The sequence below is a fragment of the Schistocerca cancellata genome, chromosome 3, assembly GCF_023864275.1.
Source record: "Schistocerca cancellata isolate TAMUIC-IGC-003103 chromosome 3, iqSchCanc2.1, whole genome shotgun sequence".
NCBI classification, from domain to species: Eukaryota; Metazoa; Arthropoda; class Insecta; order Orthoptera; family Acrididae; genus Schistocerca; species Schistocerca cancellata.
In genome coordinates, this window is record NC_064628.1 from 742,233,150 (window position 1) to 742,250,422 (window position 17,273).

Below are 17,273 nucleotides of genomic sequence, written 5' to 3' on the forward strand. Positions count from 1 at the left end.
AAGACACGGGTATCCTGACGTTTCGAGACCGATTCAGAGTCCCAGCACGTCAGTTTTACCAAAAAGCGGGTCAATCCCGCAGTCGGCTCATTCAGGGCTTGGCCCAGCAGCAACACCACCGACCAACTACCCGTTGGCCGAACCTGTTGCGGGAATAACCCTTCCCCCACCAACACCAGGACCCACGAGATAAACGAGAGGACCCCAACAACGGTTAGGATGTCTTTTCAAAAACATTTATTTCAGGTTCTGCAGGAACAGCACACAAGTGCTTACCCTGCTCAGACACGTGCCTCAGGTAGGCACGTCAGTAACGGAGTCAGAGAAATCAGAGGACAGGACACACGGCCAGGACCTGCGACGGCGCGGTAGCGTGTGTGAAGTGCGGGAAACCGTACGATACACGCAACTGTGACAAGCCAAGCGGCACCCCGGCCGCGTGCATAAATTGCGGCGGCGCGCACGCCGCAAACTCGCGCAGCTGCGGCTACATGAGGTCATGAAAGCAGCAGAAAGGGGTCGTCACACGTGAAGAGGTGGCCCAAGAAGACAAGGTGGACACCCCGCCCTCCTACTCGAGCAGGGGAAGCGGGCAGCACCACAACAAAGACGACGAGGGCGTGTTCCGCGAAACGTTGCGGAAAGCCAGCGATGACGCCATTGCCTCGCTCAAATCCGCCATGGCGGATGAGAGGTTACACAACTGAAGGTAGCCCTGTACCCTGCATATCGCACAACACCTGAAGAGGCGCCTACCCCCACCAGTATGGGGGCTGACGCGGACACGCAAACGACCGTCTCCCTGGCCGATGCGGCCACGCGGGTTGCTAGGGAGGTGGTCATGGAGTCGGGGACACCCACCGACAGCAAGTAGACGGCCCCCTTAGAAACGGCCGCGCCTTCTGCCTCTGCAGATACACAGACGGCCGAGACACCCGTGGACACCGAGGGAGAAGAGCCGTTGGAGTGCCTGCCCCTCCGCAACAAGAATTGTGTGAGGGAGGTACTCAGCAAGACTGCAGACTCCCTACGAAACGGCAGGTATCCCCACCATGTAAAACCGTACCCCTTCACTGAAATCGGTATTCTTCCTTCCCCCACAAACCTTATTCGTTCCACATGGGGTGTGAACCCTTAACCAGAAGGTTAAAGGCAGGGATCCGGCGTGCGGATCTGGAGTTAATAAATTGCTACACGATCTTCAACGACGACACTGCTAGAAACTAATCGACACACTTTTTTGCAAATAATACCGTCTTTTCCCGCTGCCAGGAAAAAACTACTTTACAGAAAATGTTTTTTCTGTGCTTGCTGCAGAGGATGGCAACACAAACATGTTGGCGAATTACCTCAATTTATTTGTCGTGGTCCACAAATTTGTTTTGTTACTTTGAGCTGTAATGAAATTTTGTGTGTCAAGCCAATTTTTTTTCCATTGTAGGTGGTAGAGCTGGAGTTGCTACACAATTTTATATTTAAGAACGTAGCGTTTGATTGAATCTTATGTTGGCGTGTCACGCTGAATATCCTCTTGATGAACTAAGTATTCTCATTTGTGACTGTATACTGGGAAAGGTACGGCATACGTCGATAGCATTCCCGTTACTTTGATGCGTCACTCCACTGCGTGCAGTAGGTGACTCAGGCAACACTACCTCCCCATACGAACATCCTTTCGCGGCTGGTGTTTTCATCTTGTCGAACTTGGAAATATTCAGCTGAGGAGTCTGTAAGGGGTGGTATCGGGGAAATTTCAAACCAGTCGTAAAAAAATCGTGAAGGACTGGTTTTAATTAACATATCGTGGCATGCTGAATTCTTTAGGTAAATCCAATTTGTTGAACTAACGTTTTTCGCACTTTCGGATTTTTGAGTTTTGAGAAATAGGTTTTCGAACCCATACGTGGGGAAGTTATCACGAACTGCATACACAGAAATGTTTAAAACTGATGTCGCATATTTAATTGCTGTCATTCTGATTCTTCAGAAAGTTTTAGTTTTCTACCACTCGATAGTTAGAGACACGGCAGAAATTTAGTTGAAACTATTGTATGTGTGTATGTATGTATATAATTCTTATGTACATTCGGAATCTACGTAAATATGTGACACTGTAATGCACATTTTTTGCAGATTTCCCGACAGGCAGATTTACGTTAGTGGCGAAGTCAATTGTGGATTGAAAAGTTAATATTTATGAATGTTTCTCGTGTCGTGCAGGAATGGAGGTGACGGGGTGTGACGCCCTTAGGGCGAGCAGCTGATCGACATTCGAACGCAGTTCAGTTACTCTACGTAACATTGGTCTTATCACGATACATACACACTAGCAGTTACTGCCCTGCAGTCCATCTCTAAGGCGACGCGGAAGCACGGCCATTGATGAGAGCACGACGCCTGTCGGCCAGAAAAGTTCCTCTTTTACTCCGCGCGGCCACCTCTCGCGGCCGACGAACCGCCCTTGCGGACGCTGTGGCAACAAGAACGAGCTTCCCGCTTTGGAGAGTGAATGTTCGCGTGCTATACTTCATTGCTCTCTTACGTGTTTCTTGATATTAGCAAATACCACGAACTAATATTATCGAACATGCCTAGACGCAATAGACACTCAAATCGTATTGAGATAGGTAAGAAGAGACGGAAAAAGTGAATAGCAAGGAAGACCAAGGCGTCACTGACAGTAGTGAAAGACTCCATGAAAATAAATCATGCGAGAAGAATATATGTACACAAAATTCCGAAGTATTGCCAGGAATGGCGCTGAAAATGTTGCTAGTACTAGTGATGAAAAAACCAGTAAGGACAGACATAAATCTCCATGTATTCCACTGTTTTTCTCAAAAACTAAGTGCGATGATCGCCACCAATGTACCTAGAATTCTGAATTAGATCTGACGTGCTGATTGGATATTACCGCTGTGCCTATGGTGGTATCGCAACGTGTCCGACGCCTCTGAATGCAGCGCGCAACCCTGCCGCGCCGGTACTACTGTGTGGTGTGACCAGCGCCACTGAGGCGTCGCCCTCTGCCGGCTGCCACGAGGGGAGGCCGGAGCCAGCTACTGGGGAGGACGGTTGCAACCAGGGAGCTAGATGGAAGAGTGGAGCCCCGGACTGCGTCAACCTGCTACACGACCAACTAATTTTCGCATTTTCGGATTTTTTAGTTTTGAAAAGGATTTTCGAACTCATGTGGAGAAGTTATGATGAACTGTATAAAAAACAATGTAAAACAAATGTAGCATTTATTATTCGTGCATTCAGGTTCTTCAAGAAGCTGAAGTTAGTTTTCTGCCGCCCGCCAAAGTCACGGCAAAAATTTAATTGAAACAATTGTATGTGAGCATCTACGTAGAGATCGTGGATATACAATCATCTGTGAATGTGTGGCTAATCCTTATGTACATCCGAAATCTACGTAAATATATGAGAAACTGTACCTCAAATTTTTGGCAGTTTCCACACATGCAGATTTACGTTAGCTGCGAACTCTTGTGTTGACTGCATAGTTAATATTTGTAAGCGTGTCTCTTGCAGGATGGGTGGCGGAGAGGTTTAGGGTGCTTAGGGCGAGCAACTGATCCACATTCGAAAGCAGTCTAGTTCCTCTACATAACCTTATTCATACCACGATACATACACTCTAGCATCAACTACCCTGCACTCCATCTTCTGCTCCGCGACTGACAATCCGCCCATGCGGACGCCTTGGGGACAGGAACGAGCTTTCTGCGTTGGAGGGTGAATAAATGTTCGCATGCTCTACTTCATCGCTCCATTACGTGTTCTTTGATATAATCAAATACTAGGAACTAGTAGCATCGAACGCGCCCAGACGTAAGAGAAACTCAGCTTGTAGTGAGATAGAGAAAAAGAGGGAAAAATGTGGAAAGCGACGACGACTGAGGTGTCCATGACAGTAGTGGAAGTGTCAATAAAAATACATCATGTGAGAAGAACATGCGTACACAAAATTCGACAGGCAGTGAGCCTTGAGCAGCCGCTGGTGAAGTATCAGTACAGCAGTAGTGCAGTGCAGTAGGGAGCCGCATATTTAGCATTCGTATTTGTTCTGTAGTTTGATTCTTAATTTCTTTCAGAGTGTTTGTGCGCTTGCATATTTAATTACATAAAATCCTTGCGTATTCTTATTTGAGATGAGTTATATTGCTTATTGATAGCTGTGAAGTATAAATTCGCGGAGTCGTTAGTTTGTTTTCGACAGCCAGCGCTTTCTGTTTATTTCGTAGAGTCAGTTAGCAGCAGACAGAGGCCAGTGCAGTTTGATCTGTGCTTGCAGAGTGACGTGTGCGAGCAGCAGTAGCAGAAACTAGTCGTGTATTCAGTTTTTCCTATTAGTTCCGCAGGTTTAATTCAAATTACTTTGTGTATGTGTGGCTGCGTGGTGAAATTTTTCGGATCTTTGCGTATTTTCGAATTAGAAAGGGGTAGTATCAAATTTTAATAACGGTAGAGTGTAACATCGCGTAGGCAGTTGTGATTTGTACTAAGACAGGGGTAGGATCGCCTTGTAATATCTGTATAGTGGCGTAGTCGTGGTCATTTATTTGCTTGGTTCGTAAGTAATTGTTCATATATCGCAGCTCAATCTGGCGCTGGTGACGCAACTGTGCAGTCGCATATTGCTGTTTTATTTGTCGCAACTCTATACGTCCAGATATTAGCAGTAGGATGGATAGTGTGTGTGCGTGCTGTGTGCGGGCGCAGGAGGAACTGGCCGCGGTTCGCGAGCAGCTGAGCGTGCTGTTGGCCACGGTCAGCTGCCTTCAGGCTGCTGCCTCGAGGTGCAGCGACAGGGTCTGGTGCGTCGCTCGAGACACCCCAGGTGTCGCTTGCTGCGTCCGCTGACTCAGCCGCCGAGGTACCTTCTAGTGTACCCGGCGCGTTAGGGCCGCCCTCACCGCAGGGTGAGTGGCGGACTGCAACGCGTTCGCGTCGCTCAAGGCGGAGGGTCAATGGGGAGGTTGGCCGGCTGGCCTCGCCCTTTCATCCTGTCAGTGGGCAGGTGGCCGCTCCTTCAGCAGGGCCACAGAGTAATATCTGTCTGTGGCAGGGCCCGAGCAGGCACACGGGGGCAAAGGCTTGCTGGTTATTGGGAGCTCCAAAGTTAGGCGGGTGATGGAGCCCCTTAGGGAAATAGCTTACAGAGCTGGAAAGAATACCAACATGCCCTCGGTTTGTCTGCCAGGGGGCCTCATCCAATATGTGGAAGCGACCTTGCCTGTGGCTATCGAGCGTATAGGGTGCAGTCGTCTGCAAGTAGTTGCTCACGTCGGCACCAATGATGCCTGTCGCTTGGGTTCTGAGGCGATCCTCAGTTCGTCCAGGCGGCTGGCGGATTTGGTGAAGACCACTGGCCTCTCACGCGGGGTGCAAGCAGAGCTCTCTATTTGCAGCATCGTTCCCAGAGTGGACCGGGGTCCTTTGGTTTTCTAGACTTGTGCTATTAGGGGAGGGGGGGGGGAATTGTAGGACGCCCCTAGACAGGTCAGGGGTGCACTACACAAAGGAAGCGGCCACTCAGGTAGCAGAGTACTTGTGGCGTGCACATGGGGGTTTTTTTGGCTAGGCAGTAGTGCGACGTGTCCTGATGAACACTCACCAGTCGACATGCAGGCAGGGAAATCAGGACGCGCTCAGTGCAAAGACACTGCAGCTATCAAGGTATTGGCAGTAAATTTTCGAAGTGTTCGGAATAAAGTTCCTGAATTTACTGCCCTCCAGGAAGCGTGTGGCGCGCAAATTATTCTCAGGACTGAGGCCTGGCTGAACCCTGAGATAGAAAGTTCTGAAATATTTAGTGAGGGGTGGAACGTGTATCGGAAAGACAGATTAGACACTGTAGGATGTCGTGTCTTCATTGCAGTTCACAAAAATAGTGTGTCTACTGAGGTCGAAGTAGAATGGGATTGTGAAGTTATCTGGACACTATTTCCCCTAGCCATATTAAAAGTTAATTGTTGGGTGTTATTACCGGCCACCAGGTTCCACTGTGACAGTTCTAGAATCACTCACAGGGAGTCTACACTGTATCGCAGAAATACCCGGATCATGCTATTTTAGTCGGAGGAGACTTCAACCTATCTATAGTTCAATTCTTTTATCTTGGCGGCTCGCGCATGCTCGCCCAGACGCGGGAGACTGCTGCGTTGCCAGTTGCACACGACGCACGCGCCAATAGAAGCAGCACCATAGTATAGCGTAGTTCGCAAGCTTACGTTTAGGGGGGAGCGCGCAGCTCATGAAGTAAATAAAGCCACCGCGGCCGCATTAACCCTTTCGCTGTTACAAAGACGTGCTCCCTGCATTCCGCGCTGTGCGCGATTTTGTCACTGCACTGCTCGCCTGTGCAGACACATCGTGTTCCGACTGCTTTGACTTATTATTCGATTCCACAAAAGTATTTGGTCCAAAAATTAGATTTTTACACATCTTCTTGACTGGTACCTTCCCCCCCATAAATAACTTAATTTTGTTTCGATATTCAACGCAGTTATTATGCAGCGTTAAATATAGTAAACCATTGCACGAAATTTTGAAGAGTTTGCAGAGGTAGAAGTCCATAGCGTATACCTTCCGTATGGTCGATTTTAGTTGCCACAATGAGGATGAAATGTGGACAAGATACCTAAATTTCGTATGAAATTTACTGTGTTACAATAGCTCATTTAAGTACCACATAGCTGTCGTATGTAATATTGAGAAATATTCCGTCTGTCGGGACTGTAACAAGTTTTATTTACACTGAGCACGTTTGGCTTTATTTTAAAGCACTTCAATCAATCAAGAGGAAGTAGACAAAATACATTAAACAAAACTGTGGACTTACGAAAACATTAGGACTTGAATATACCGTCTATCAGTGAAGTGCTCTGAGCTATGTCAAATATAATTTTTGTGTGTGGCACACACATTTATTTGCTAAAACACTGATCATCCAACACAAACGTTGAATATTGTGTTACCGCGGCACAAAACTACGAAAGGTGACTTGGCAATGGAGGAGACAAAATACTGCCCACTGAAGATGCTTCAATAGAGAGAAACGCGTCTGGTCTAAATAAGTCGCTTATTACAGTTGCAGAAGAGGAATATATTTCGGTACCATTGGTAAAACTGCGACTGTGGAACAAAAACAAGAAAGAGAACATGAGTACCATTGTGTATGTGCCATAAATTTCATCGATTGAAGTGCTTTAAAATAAAGCCAAACGCGTCCAGTGTAAATAAAACTATTACAGTCGCGAAAGACGGAATATTTCTCAATATTACATACGACACCTATGTCGTACCTAAATTAAATGAGATATTGTTGTACAGTAAATTTTATATGAAATTTAGGTACCTTGTCCACATTTCATTCTCAACATTGTGGCAACTAAAATCGACCATACGGAAAGTATACGCTATGGACTTCTACCTCTGCAAACTCTTCAAAATTTCGTGCAATGGTTTACTATATTTAACGCTGCATAATAACTGCGTTGAACATCGAAACAAAATTAAGTCATTTATGGGGGGAAGGTATCAGTCAAGAAGACGTGTAAAAATCAAATTTTTGGGCCATATAGTTTTTGTGAAATCAAATGATAAGTGTGTCAAAACAGTGGGAACACTGTGTGTCTGCACAGGCGAGCAGTGCAGTGACGACAAAATCGCGCACAGCGTGGAATGCGGGGAGCACGTGTCTGCAGCAGCGAAAGGGTTAATGAAGAGACAAAGCACTAGAAATTTAAAAAAATTGCATTCAAACGAATATAATTCGTGAAGTAAGGCACTTCGATATTGTTCTTAAATAATTAAAACAATGACCACAGCACAAGGTTTGAACTCTTGACCTTTCGCTTACAAGCCCAACACCTTAACCGTTACGCTAACGCACCTCGTTTGATTACATGACGCCTTGAGGACTATAACACGTCACGCAAAATACTGTCAAACACTGTTGGTATGACTGAATTACTCACGCTTCGTCGAAGTACAATAGGAAATAAACAATTACCGCTGTTCTTTATTGCGAAAAAGCGGTTCGTGAGATTGATACAAACACCTTTCCTTGCTATCGCCTGAATTAGGAGTCTTATTGCTTGTTTGATTTAATTAATTAATAGAATATGAAGCAATTGGTATAAAGATTGCTTTTTCCAAACTTTCTATAAAAGAAAGTCTGCTATCAAGATATTGCTTTTGTTCTATTACTTTATGACTGAACGTTTCTAAAACTGAAGACACTCGTCCATGCTCTGCACTGCAGTCGAGATCTGGCAACGTCGTTCTCTGTTCATTGGCTGACTGTGTTTCGTGACGTCAGATGCGCAGAACGAACCTATACTCGGCCGCCAACATAATTGACGCGCACTTTAGTAGACTCGTATGTCTATGGATTCATTACAGGTGGTACAGACGAGCCGTCGTGTTAATTACTTTTGAACACATTATCCGAAAACTGTCTTGAGCATCAAAATCGACAGCCAATGCGAAATGGAACTATTTTAGATCTGGTAGCCACGAACAGACCAGACCTCATCGACGATGTCAGTTCTGAGACAGGGATTAGTGATCATGATGATATTACGACTATGGTCACGAAAGTTACAAAGTCCGTCAAGAAGGCTAGGAGAGTATTCTTACTAGAAAGAGCAGATAAGCAGTTGTTGGCTTCCCACTTAGTAAATGAATCGACTTCATTTAATTCCGGTACGATTGACGTGGAAGAATTATGGGCAAATTTTAAACACTGTAAATCACGCATTGGGGAAGTATGTGCCGAAAAAAGTGGGTTACGGACGGAAAAGACCCACCTTGGTTTAACAGCGCAATTCGGAGAATGCTCAGGAAGCAAAGGCAGTTGCACTCGCGCTACAAGAAAGATCGGAAGAACGAGGACAGGCGAAAGTTAGTAGAGATTCGTGCTGCTAAAAAAAGAGCGATGCGTGAAGCATACAACCACTACCACCGTTATACCTTAGCAAAAGATCTTGCTGAAAACCCAAGGAAATTCTGGTCTTACGTACAATCGGTAAGCGGGTCGAAGGCTTCCATCCAGTCACTCACTGATGTCTGGCCTGGCATCGGAAGACAGCAAAACAAATGCTGAAATTTTAGATTTAGCATTTGAGAAATCTTTCACGTAGGAGGATCGTACAAACATACCGCCGTTTGAGTCTCTTACAGATTCCCGTATGCAGGCCATAGTGATAGACATCCCTGGGGTTGTGAACCAGCTGAATGGTTTGAATATAAATAAATCGCCAGGTCCTGATGGGATTCCAATTCGGTTTTACAGAGAGTACTTACTCCATTGGCTCCTTACTTAGCTTGCATTTATCGCTAATCTCTTGCCCAACGTAAAGTCCCGAGCTACTGGATAAAATCGCAGGTGACGCCTATATATAAGAAGGTTAGAAGGACGGATCCTCAAAATTACAGACCAATATCCTTAACATCGGTTTGATGCAGGATTCTCGAACATATTCTCAGTTCGAATATAATGAATTTCCTTGAGACAGAAGAGTGCTGCCCATGGATCAGCATAGCTTTAGAAAGCATCGCTCCTGCGAAACGCAACTCTCCCTTTTTTCACATGGTATCTTGCGAACCATGGATGAGGGATATCAGACGGATGCCATATTCCTTGACTTCCGGAAAGCGTTTGATTCGGTGCCCCACTGCAGACTCCTAACTAAGGTACGAGTATATGGGATTGGTTCCCAAATATGTGAGTGGCTCAAAGACTTCGTAAGTAATAGAACCCAGTACGTTGTCCTCGATGGTGAGGACATCGGAGGTGAGGGTATCATCTGGAGTGCCCCAGGGAAGTGTGGTAGGTCTGCTTTTGTTTTCTATCTACATAAATGATCTTTTGGATAGGGTGGCTAGCAATGTGCGGCTGTTTGCTGATGATGCTGTGGTGTACGGGAAGGTCTCGTCGTTGAGTGACTGTAGGAGGATACAAGATGACTGACAGGATTTGTGATTGGTGCAAAGAATGGCAGCTAACTAAGTATAGATAAATGTAAATTAATGCAGATGAACAGGAAAAAGAATCCCGTAATGTTTGAATACTCTATTAGTAGTGTAGCGCTTGACACAGTCACGTCGATTAAATATTTGGGCTAACATTGCAGAGCGATATGAAGTGGGACAAGCATGTAATGGCAGTTGTGGGGAATTTTTTTTTTTTGTGGTTTTAGGGCGCACAACTTCAATGGTCATTAGCGCCCTGACTACTCTAAAAATGCACCGCGAGCCACAAGTTGACAACAACAACTAAAAGGGAAAACACGATAAAAGACAGACTGACAGGCATAGGATTAAAAAACTTCATCAAATGTCCTTAGCGAGATGTGTCAAATTGATAAAATAAAGAACACGAGCAGCTGCTCGTGGGTCATCCGCTAAAATGTCATCGAAAGTATTAGGCAGGTTAAGATCGAGGCGCAGTTGGTTAAGATCGGGACAGGACATTAAAATGTGTCTAACCGTCAGCAAGTGCCCACATGGGCAGAACGGCGCCGGCGCAGCCGTCAGCAGATGGCGATGGCTGAACCGGCAGTGTCCAATCCTTAACCTTGCTAAAACGACCTCCTCCCGCCGAGAAGGGCGTGAGGAGGACGTCCAAGCCACGGGAAGAGGTTTTAAGGCCCGAAGCTTGTTGTCGGTAAGTGCAGCCCAATCGGCATGCCACAGCGACACAACGCGCCGACAAATGACCCTGCTAAAATCGGACGAAGGGACACAACAAGAAGCTGTCTGAGGCTGGAAGACCACAGCCTTGGCCGCGGCATCTGCAGCTTCGTTCCCAGGGATACCGACATGGCCAGGAACCCACATAAAGCTAACCGGCGGACCGACGTCCACCAGCCGCTGAAGAGAGCGTTGGATCCGGTGTACGAAAGGGTGAACCGGGTACGGATCACTGAGGCTCTGGATGGCGCTCAGGGAATCTGAGCAGATGACATAAGCAGAATGTCGGTGGCGGCAGATGTAAAGAACAGCCTGGTAGAGGGCAAAGAGCTCAGCTGTGAAGACCGAACAATGGTCATGGAGCCGGTATTGGAAACTTTGTGCCCCGACTATAAAGGAACACCCGACCCCGTCATTGGTCTTAGAGCCATCTGTATAAATGAAAGTCATGGTGATTAACTTCGAACGAAGTTCCAAAAAACGGGAGTGGTAGACCGAACTGGGGGTGACCTCTTTTGGGAGCGAGCTGAGGTCAAGGTGAACGCGGACCTGAGCCTGGAGCCAAGGTGGCGTGTGGCTCTCGCCCACTCGAAAGGTTGCAGGGAGTGAAAAATTAAGGTGTTGAAGGAGGCGACGAAAGCGAACTCCAGGGGGTAGCAGGGCAGAGACATACAAACTATATTGACGGTCAAGAGAGTCGTCAAAAAAGGAACAATAAGACGGATGGTCGGGCATTGACAGTAGCCGACAGGCATACCGACAAATATGACACATGTGGAGACCTGCTAAGTTTCCTGTCAAAGGTAAGGCCTAAAAATTTGGTTGTCTCCACTATTGGGAGAGCAACGGGACCGAGTCGTAAGGACGGTGGGAGAAACTCTTTGTAGCGCCAGAAGTTAATACAGACCGTCTTCTCGGCAGAAAAACGGAAGCCATTGGCGACACTCCAGGAGTAAAGACGGTCAAGAGAACGCTGAAGACAGCGCTCCAGGACACGTGTACGCTGCGCGCTGCAATAGATGGTAAAATCGTCCACAAAAAGAGAGCCTGATACATCAGCTGGGAGGCAATCCATTATTGGATTGATCGCGATGGCGAACAGAGCGACGCTCAAAACTGAGCCCTGTGGCACCCCATTCTCGTGGCGAAAGGTGTCGGACAGGACAGAACCCACACGTACCCTGAACTGTCGATCCATTAAAAAGGAACGAATAAAAAGAGGCAGGCGACCGCGAAGGCCCCATGTATGCATGGTGCGGAGAATGCCCGCCCTCCAACAGGTGTCGTAAGCCTTCTCTAAATCAAAGAACACAGCCGCGGTCGGGCGCTTCCGCAAGAAGTTATTCATAATGAAGGTCGACAAGGTAACCAGATGGTCAACAGCAGAGCGGCGCCTACGAAATCCACATTGGACATTGGTAAGTAGGCTTCGAGACTCGAGCAGCCAAACCAATCGAGAGTTAACCATTCGCTCCATCACTTTAGAGGCACAGCTGGTAAGTGAGATAGGTCGATAACTGGAAGGCAAGTGCTTGTCCTTCCCCGGCTTAGGAATTGGGACAACAATAGACTCGCGCCAGCATGCGGGAACATGTCCCTCAATCCAGATGCGATTGTATGTACGAAGAAGAAAACCTTTACCCGCAGGAGAAAGGTTCTTCAGCATCTGAATGTGAATAGAATCAGGCCCTGGAGCGGAGGACCGTGATCGGCCAAGTGCGGTTTCGAGTTCCCGCATGGTGAATGGGGCATTATAACTTTCACAATTCGAGGAGCAAAAGTCAGGTGGCCTAGCCTCCTCTGTCTGTTTGCGGGGGAGGAAGGCAGGGTGGTAATGAGCGGAGCTCGAAACCTCGGCGAAAAAGCGGCCGAAGGCATTGGAGACAGCCTCAGGGGCCACAAGGACTTCATTCGCGACCTTCAAGCCAGAAACTGGGGAGTGGACCTTAGTGCCAGATAGCCGGCGCAGGCTACCCCAGACAACAGAAGAAGGAGTAAAACTGTTGAAGGTGCTTGTGAAAGCAGCCCAGCTGGCTTTCTTGCTTTCGTTAATAATACGACGACACTGAGCACGTAATCGTTTATAATTAATACAATTCGCCACTGTAGGGTGGCGTTTAAAGGTGCGTAAAGCACGTCGACGAGCACGTAAAGCGTCTCTACATGCTGCGGTCCACCAGGGGACCGGTACGCGACGTGGAGAAGAAGTAGGGTGAGGGATGGAATATTCAGCAGCAGCGAGAATGACTTCCGTGAGGTGTGCGACCTGACGATCGCAGCTTGTGAAGGTTTGATCCTGAAAGGTCGCCCTGGAAGAAAAAAGCCCCCAGTCTGCCTTGGAGATGGTCCAACTAGAGGAGCACGGAGAGGGGGTATGCTGCAGGAGATGGATAACACACGGGAAGTGGTCGCTCGAATAAGTATCAGCAAGTGCATACCACTCAAACCGGCGTGCAAGTTGGGGAGTACATATAGAGAGGTCTAAATGGGAATAGGTATGAGATGTGTCCGAAAGAAAAGTAGGGGCGCCAGTATTAAGGCAGACAAGATTGAGCTGGTTGAAAAGGTCTGCTAACAAGGAGCCCCTCGGGCAGGAGGCTGGAGAACCCCAAAGGGGATGGTGGGCATTGAAGTCCCCAGTTAACAAAAACGGTGCAGGTAGCTGAGCAATAAGTTGCATCATGTCTGCCCTGGTAACGGCAGATGACGAGGGAGTGTAAACGGTACAAAAGGAAAACGTAAAAGTGGGGAGAGTAATGCGGATGGCGACTGCCTGCAGGCCGGTGTGCAACGTGATGGGATCGTAGTAAATATCATCCCGGACCAGCAACATAACCCCTCCATGAGCTGGGATTCCTACCATAGGGGGTAGGTCAAAACGCACAGAGGTGTAGTGTGCCAAGGCAATGTGATCGCATGGGCGTAGCTTCGTTTCCTGGAGGGCTACGACGAGCGGACGATGCAAGCGGAGCAGCAACTTCAAGTCCTCTCGGTTGGAGCGAATGCTGCGAATATTCCAGTGAATAAGTGCCATCGTAAGAAAAGGAAGATGAAAGAAGGGGTCACCTCGAAGGCCGCTTAGGGCCTGGCTTCGAGCGAGCACTGCCGCCGCTATCAGTAGGCGGACAGTCATCGTCCATTGGGTCTATAGGGTCATCGGCCATCTCGGGAGGATGGCCGGGAGGGGGAGCTTCCTCCGCCGGTGAACGGCCAGATGTACGGCTACCGGCGATGCGGCCAGGCGAAACGGATGACGGCCTGGGGCGGCAACCGCTGGGTGGCGCAGGAGAAGAGATGCGCCGTGGCGGAGAAGGAGAACTGTGCTTCCTATGCGCCTTTTTGGAAGGACGTTTGGTGGAAGTACCGGTCGAAGGCTGGGAGGTCGAGGGACGGAGGAAGTCTGCATGGGATGGTTCCTTCTTGAAGGACCGTGCATCTGACTTCGGGGTCTTCGACTTAGCAGAAGCTGAGGAAGTGGCTGGTGTCTGTGGTGTGATGGGAGGAAGAGGAGACGTCGACCGCGCGATCTTAGCACTGGCCGAACGGACGACCGTGGTGCTGAAGGTCAGATCGCATGTCTGGGTTGCGACCTCCCGGGTAGTCCGAGGAGAGGCGAGGACAGTACTATATTTCCCCGCTGGGAGCAGCGTGGGCTTCCTACTAGCCAATAGCTTGCGAGCAGCCGAGGTGGACACTTTCTCTTTGACCCGAATTTCTTGGATACAGCGTTCTTCCTTATAGACAGGACAGTCGCAGGAGGATGCGGCATGGTCACCCTGACAGTTCACACAATGAGGAGACGGAGGTGGACAGTCACCCTCATGGGCATCCCTGCCACAAGTGACATTTAGCCGCATTGGAACAAGACTGTCGAGTGTGATTGAAACGCTGACACTGGTAGCAGCGCGTAGGTGTCGGGACATAGGGGCGAACAGAAATAACCTCGTAGCCCGCCTTGATGCGCGATGGCAGCTTAACACTATCGAAGGTCAAGAAGAGTGTCCGGGTCGGTACAAGGTCGTTGTTGACCTTTTTCATGACCCGATGGACAGCCGTCACGCCCTGCTCAGCGAGGAAAGATTGAAGCTCCTCGTCGGTCAATCCGTCGAGGGAGCTAGTATACACCACACCACGAGACGAATTCAAAGTTCGGTGGGCCTCCACCCGGACAGGGAACGTGTACAGGAGGGTGGCCCGAAGCAGTTTTTGTGCCTGAAAGGCACTCTCAGTTTCGAGTAATAAGGTGCCGTTACGCAACCTGGTACAAGATTTGACAGATCCGGCTATGGCATCAACGCCCTTCTGAATAACAAAAGGGTTGACAGAGGAAAAATCCTTTCCGTCCTCAGTGCGAGAAACTACGAGGAACTGTGGGGCAGGCGGTAGTACTTTTGTCACTGTTGGCTGGTCACGTTTCCGTTTTTGGGTCGAAGTCGAAAGCGATGGAGTAGAATCCATTGCGGAGGAATCCCCCATGATTGCCAGCGTCTCCGATGGCGCGCTCCTTCCTTGTGGGGACCCTCTCAGAGGGCACTCCCGCCTTAGGTGAATGTTTACACCTCAGGTCACACCTCCCGAGAAACAGACGGAGGGACCAATCGGCATGGTCAGAAGGTATCAGCTCAGGCAATCACCCCTCCCCGGGCCTGGCCTTTACCAGGGGGTACGCGCGTGCCTTACATGTCTACCCAGGGCGGGGACTTACGCGTTACCCCGTCACCGGCTACGCGTGCGAACGCGTGGGTCGGCCTTCAGGCACGCACAGGGAGGAAGGAAGAAGAGGAAAAAGAAGAGAGAGAGGGAGAAAGAGGACAGACTGTCTCAAACGCTGAGGCGAAGGCAAGGAGAAAAAGGCAAGGAGAAAAAGGCAAGGAGAAAAAGGCAAGGAGAAAAAGGCAAGGAGAAAAAGGCAAGGAGAAAAAGGCAAGGAGAAAAAGGCAAGGAGAAAAAGGCAAGGAGAAAAAGGCAAGGAGAAAAAGGCAAGGAGAAAAAGGCAAGGAGAAAAAGGCAAGGAGAAAAAGGCAAGGAGAAAAAGGCAAGGAGAAAAAGGCAAGGAGAAAAAGGCAAGGAGAAAAAGGCAAGGAGAAAAAGGCAAGGAGAAAAAGGCAAGGAGAAAAAGGCAAGGAGAAAAAGGCAAGGAGAAAAAGGCAAGGAGAAAAAGGCAAGGAGAAAAAGGCAAGGAGAAAAAGGCAAGGAGAAAAAGGCAAGGAGAAAAAGGCAAGGAGAAAAAGGCAAGGAGAAAAAGGCAAGGAGAAAAAGGCAAGGAGAAAAAGGCAAGGAGAAAAAGGCAAGGAGAAAAAGGCAAGGAGAAAAAGGCAAGGAGAAAAAGGCAAGGAGAAAAAGGCAAGGAGAAAAAGGCAAGGAGAAAAAGGCAAGGAGAAAAAGGCAAGGAGAAAAAGGCAAGGAGAAAAAGGCAAGGAGAAAAAGGCAAGGAGAAAAAGGCAAGGAGAAAAAGGCAAGGAGAAAAAGGCAAGGAGAAAAAGGCAAGGAGAAAAAGGCAAGGAGAAAAAGGCAAGGAGAAAAAGGCAAGGAGAAAAAGGCAAGGAGAAAAAGGCAAGGAGAAAAAGGCAAGGAGAAAAAGGCAAGGAGAAAAAGGCAAGGAGAAAAAGGCAAGGAGAAAAAGGCAAGGAGAAAAAGGCAAGGAGAAAAAGGCAAGGAGAAAAAGGCAAGGAGAAAAAGGCAAGGAGAAAAAGGCAAGGAGAAAAAGGCAAGGAGAAAAAGGCAAGGAGAAAAAGGCAAGGAGAAAAAGGCAAGGAGAAAAAGGCAAGGAGAAAAAGGCAAGGAGAAAAAGGCAAGGAGAAAAAGGCAAGGAGAAAAAGGCAAGGAGAAAAAGGCAAGGAGAAAAAGGCAAGGAGAAAAAGGCAAGGAGAAAAAGGCAAGGAGAAAAAGGCAAGGAGAAAAAGGCAAGGAGAAAAAGGCAAGGAGAAAAAGGCAAGGAGAAAAAGGCAAGGAGAAAAAGGCAAGGAGAAAAAGGCAAGGAGAAAAAGGCAAGGAGAAAAAGGCAAGGAGAAAAAGGCAAGGAGAAAAAGGCAAGGAGAAAAAGGCAAGGAGAAAAAGGCAAGGAGAAAAAGGCAAGGAGAAAAAGGCAAGGAGAAAAAGGCAAGGAGAAAAAGGCAAGGAGAAAAAGGCAATGAGAAAAAGGCAATGAGAAAAAGGCAATGAGAAGGCAAGGAGAAAAAGGCAATGAGAAGGCAAGGAGAAAAAGGCAATGAGAAGGCAAGGAGAAAGAGGCAATGAGAAGGCAAGGAGAAAGAGGCAATGAGAAGGCAAGGAGAAGTCAAGGAGAAGTCAAGGGAAAGAGTAAGGAAGACTGTGAGGTGGAGAAGAGCAAAGAAAGGGACCAACAAAAGGAAGGAAGAAACGAGAAATGAAAAACCAAAAAGACCACGATTATAGGTCGTGAAACCGTCCGTCTCCGGACGCAGGCGCTAACTACCCCCGTGAGGGGGATGGACTCCTTTCAGTCGCCTCTTACGACAGGCAGGAATACCTCGGGCCTATTCTAATCCCCGGACCCGCAGGGGGAGTTGTGGGGAAGGCGGATAGTCGTCTTCGATTCATTGGTA

General features: G+C 48.1%; 1 protein-coding gene across 1 annotated transcript in view; it reads left to right on the forward strand.

Annotated features, from left to right (window-relative positions):
- The window catches only part of LOC126176547 (axoneme-associated protein mst101(2)-like), a 71,927-nt gene extending 55,058 nt beyond the window's left edge, over positions 1–16,869 (forward strand). The window contains exon 3 of the mRNA XM_049923704.1: positions 15,681–16,869. Within this exon, the coding sequence (XP_049779661.1) occupies positions 15,681–16,869 (1,189 nt within the window). The remainder of the gene's footprint in view (positions 1–15,680) is intronic.
- Positions 16,870–17,273: the final 404 nt, after the last annotated feature.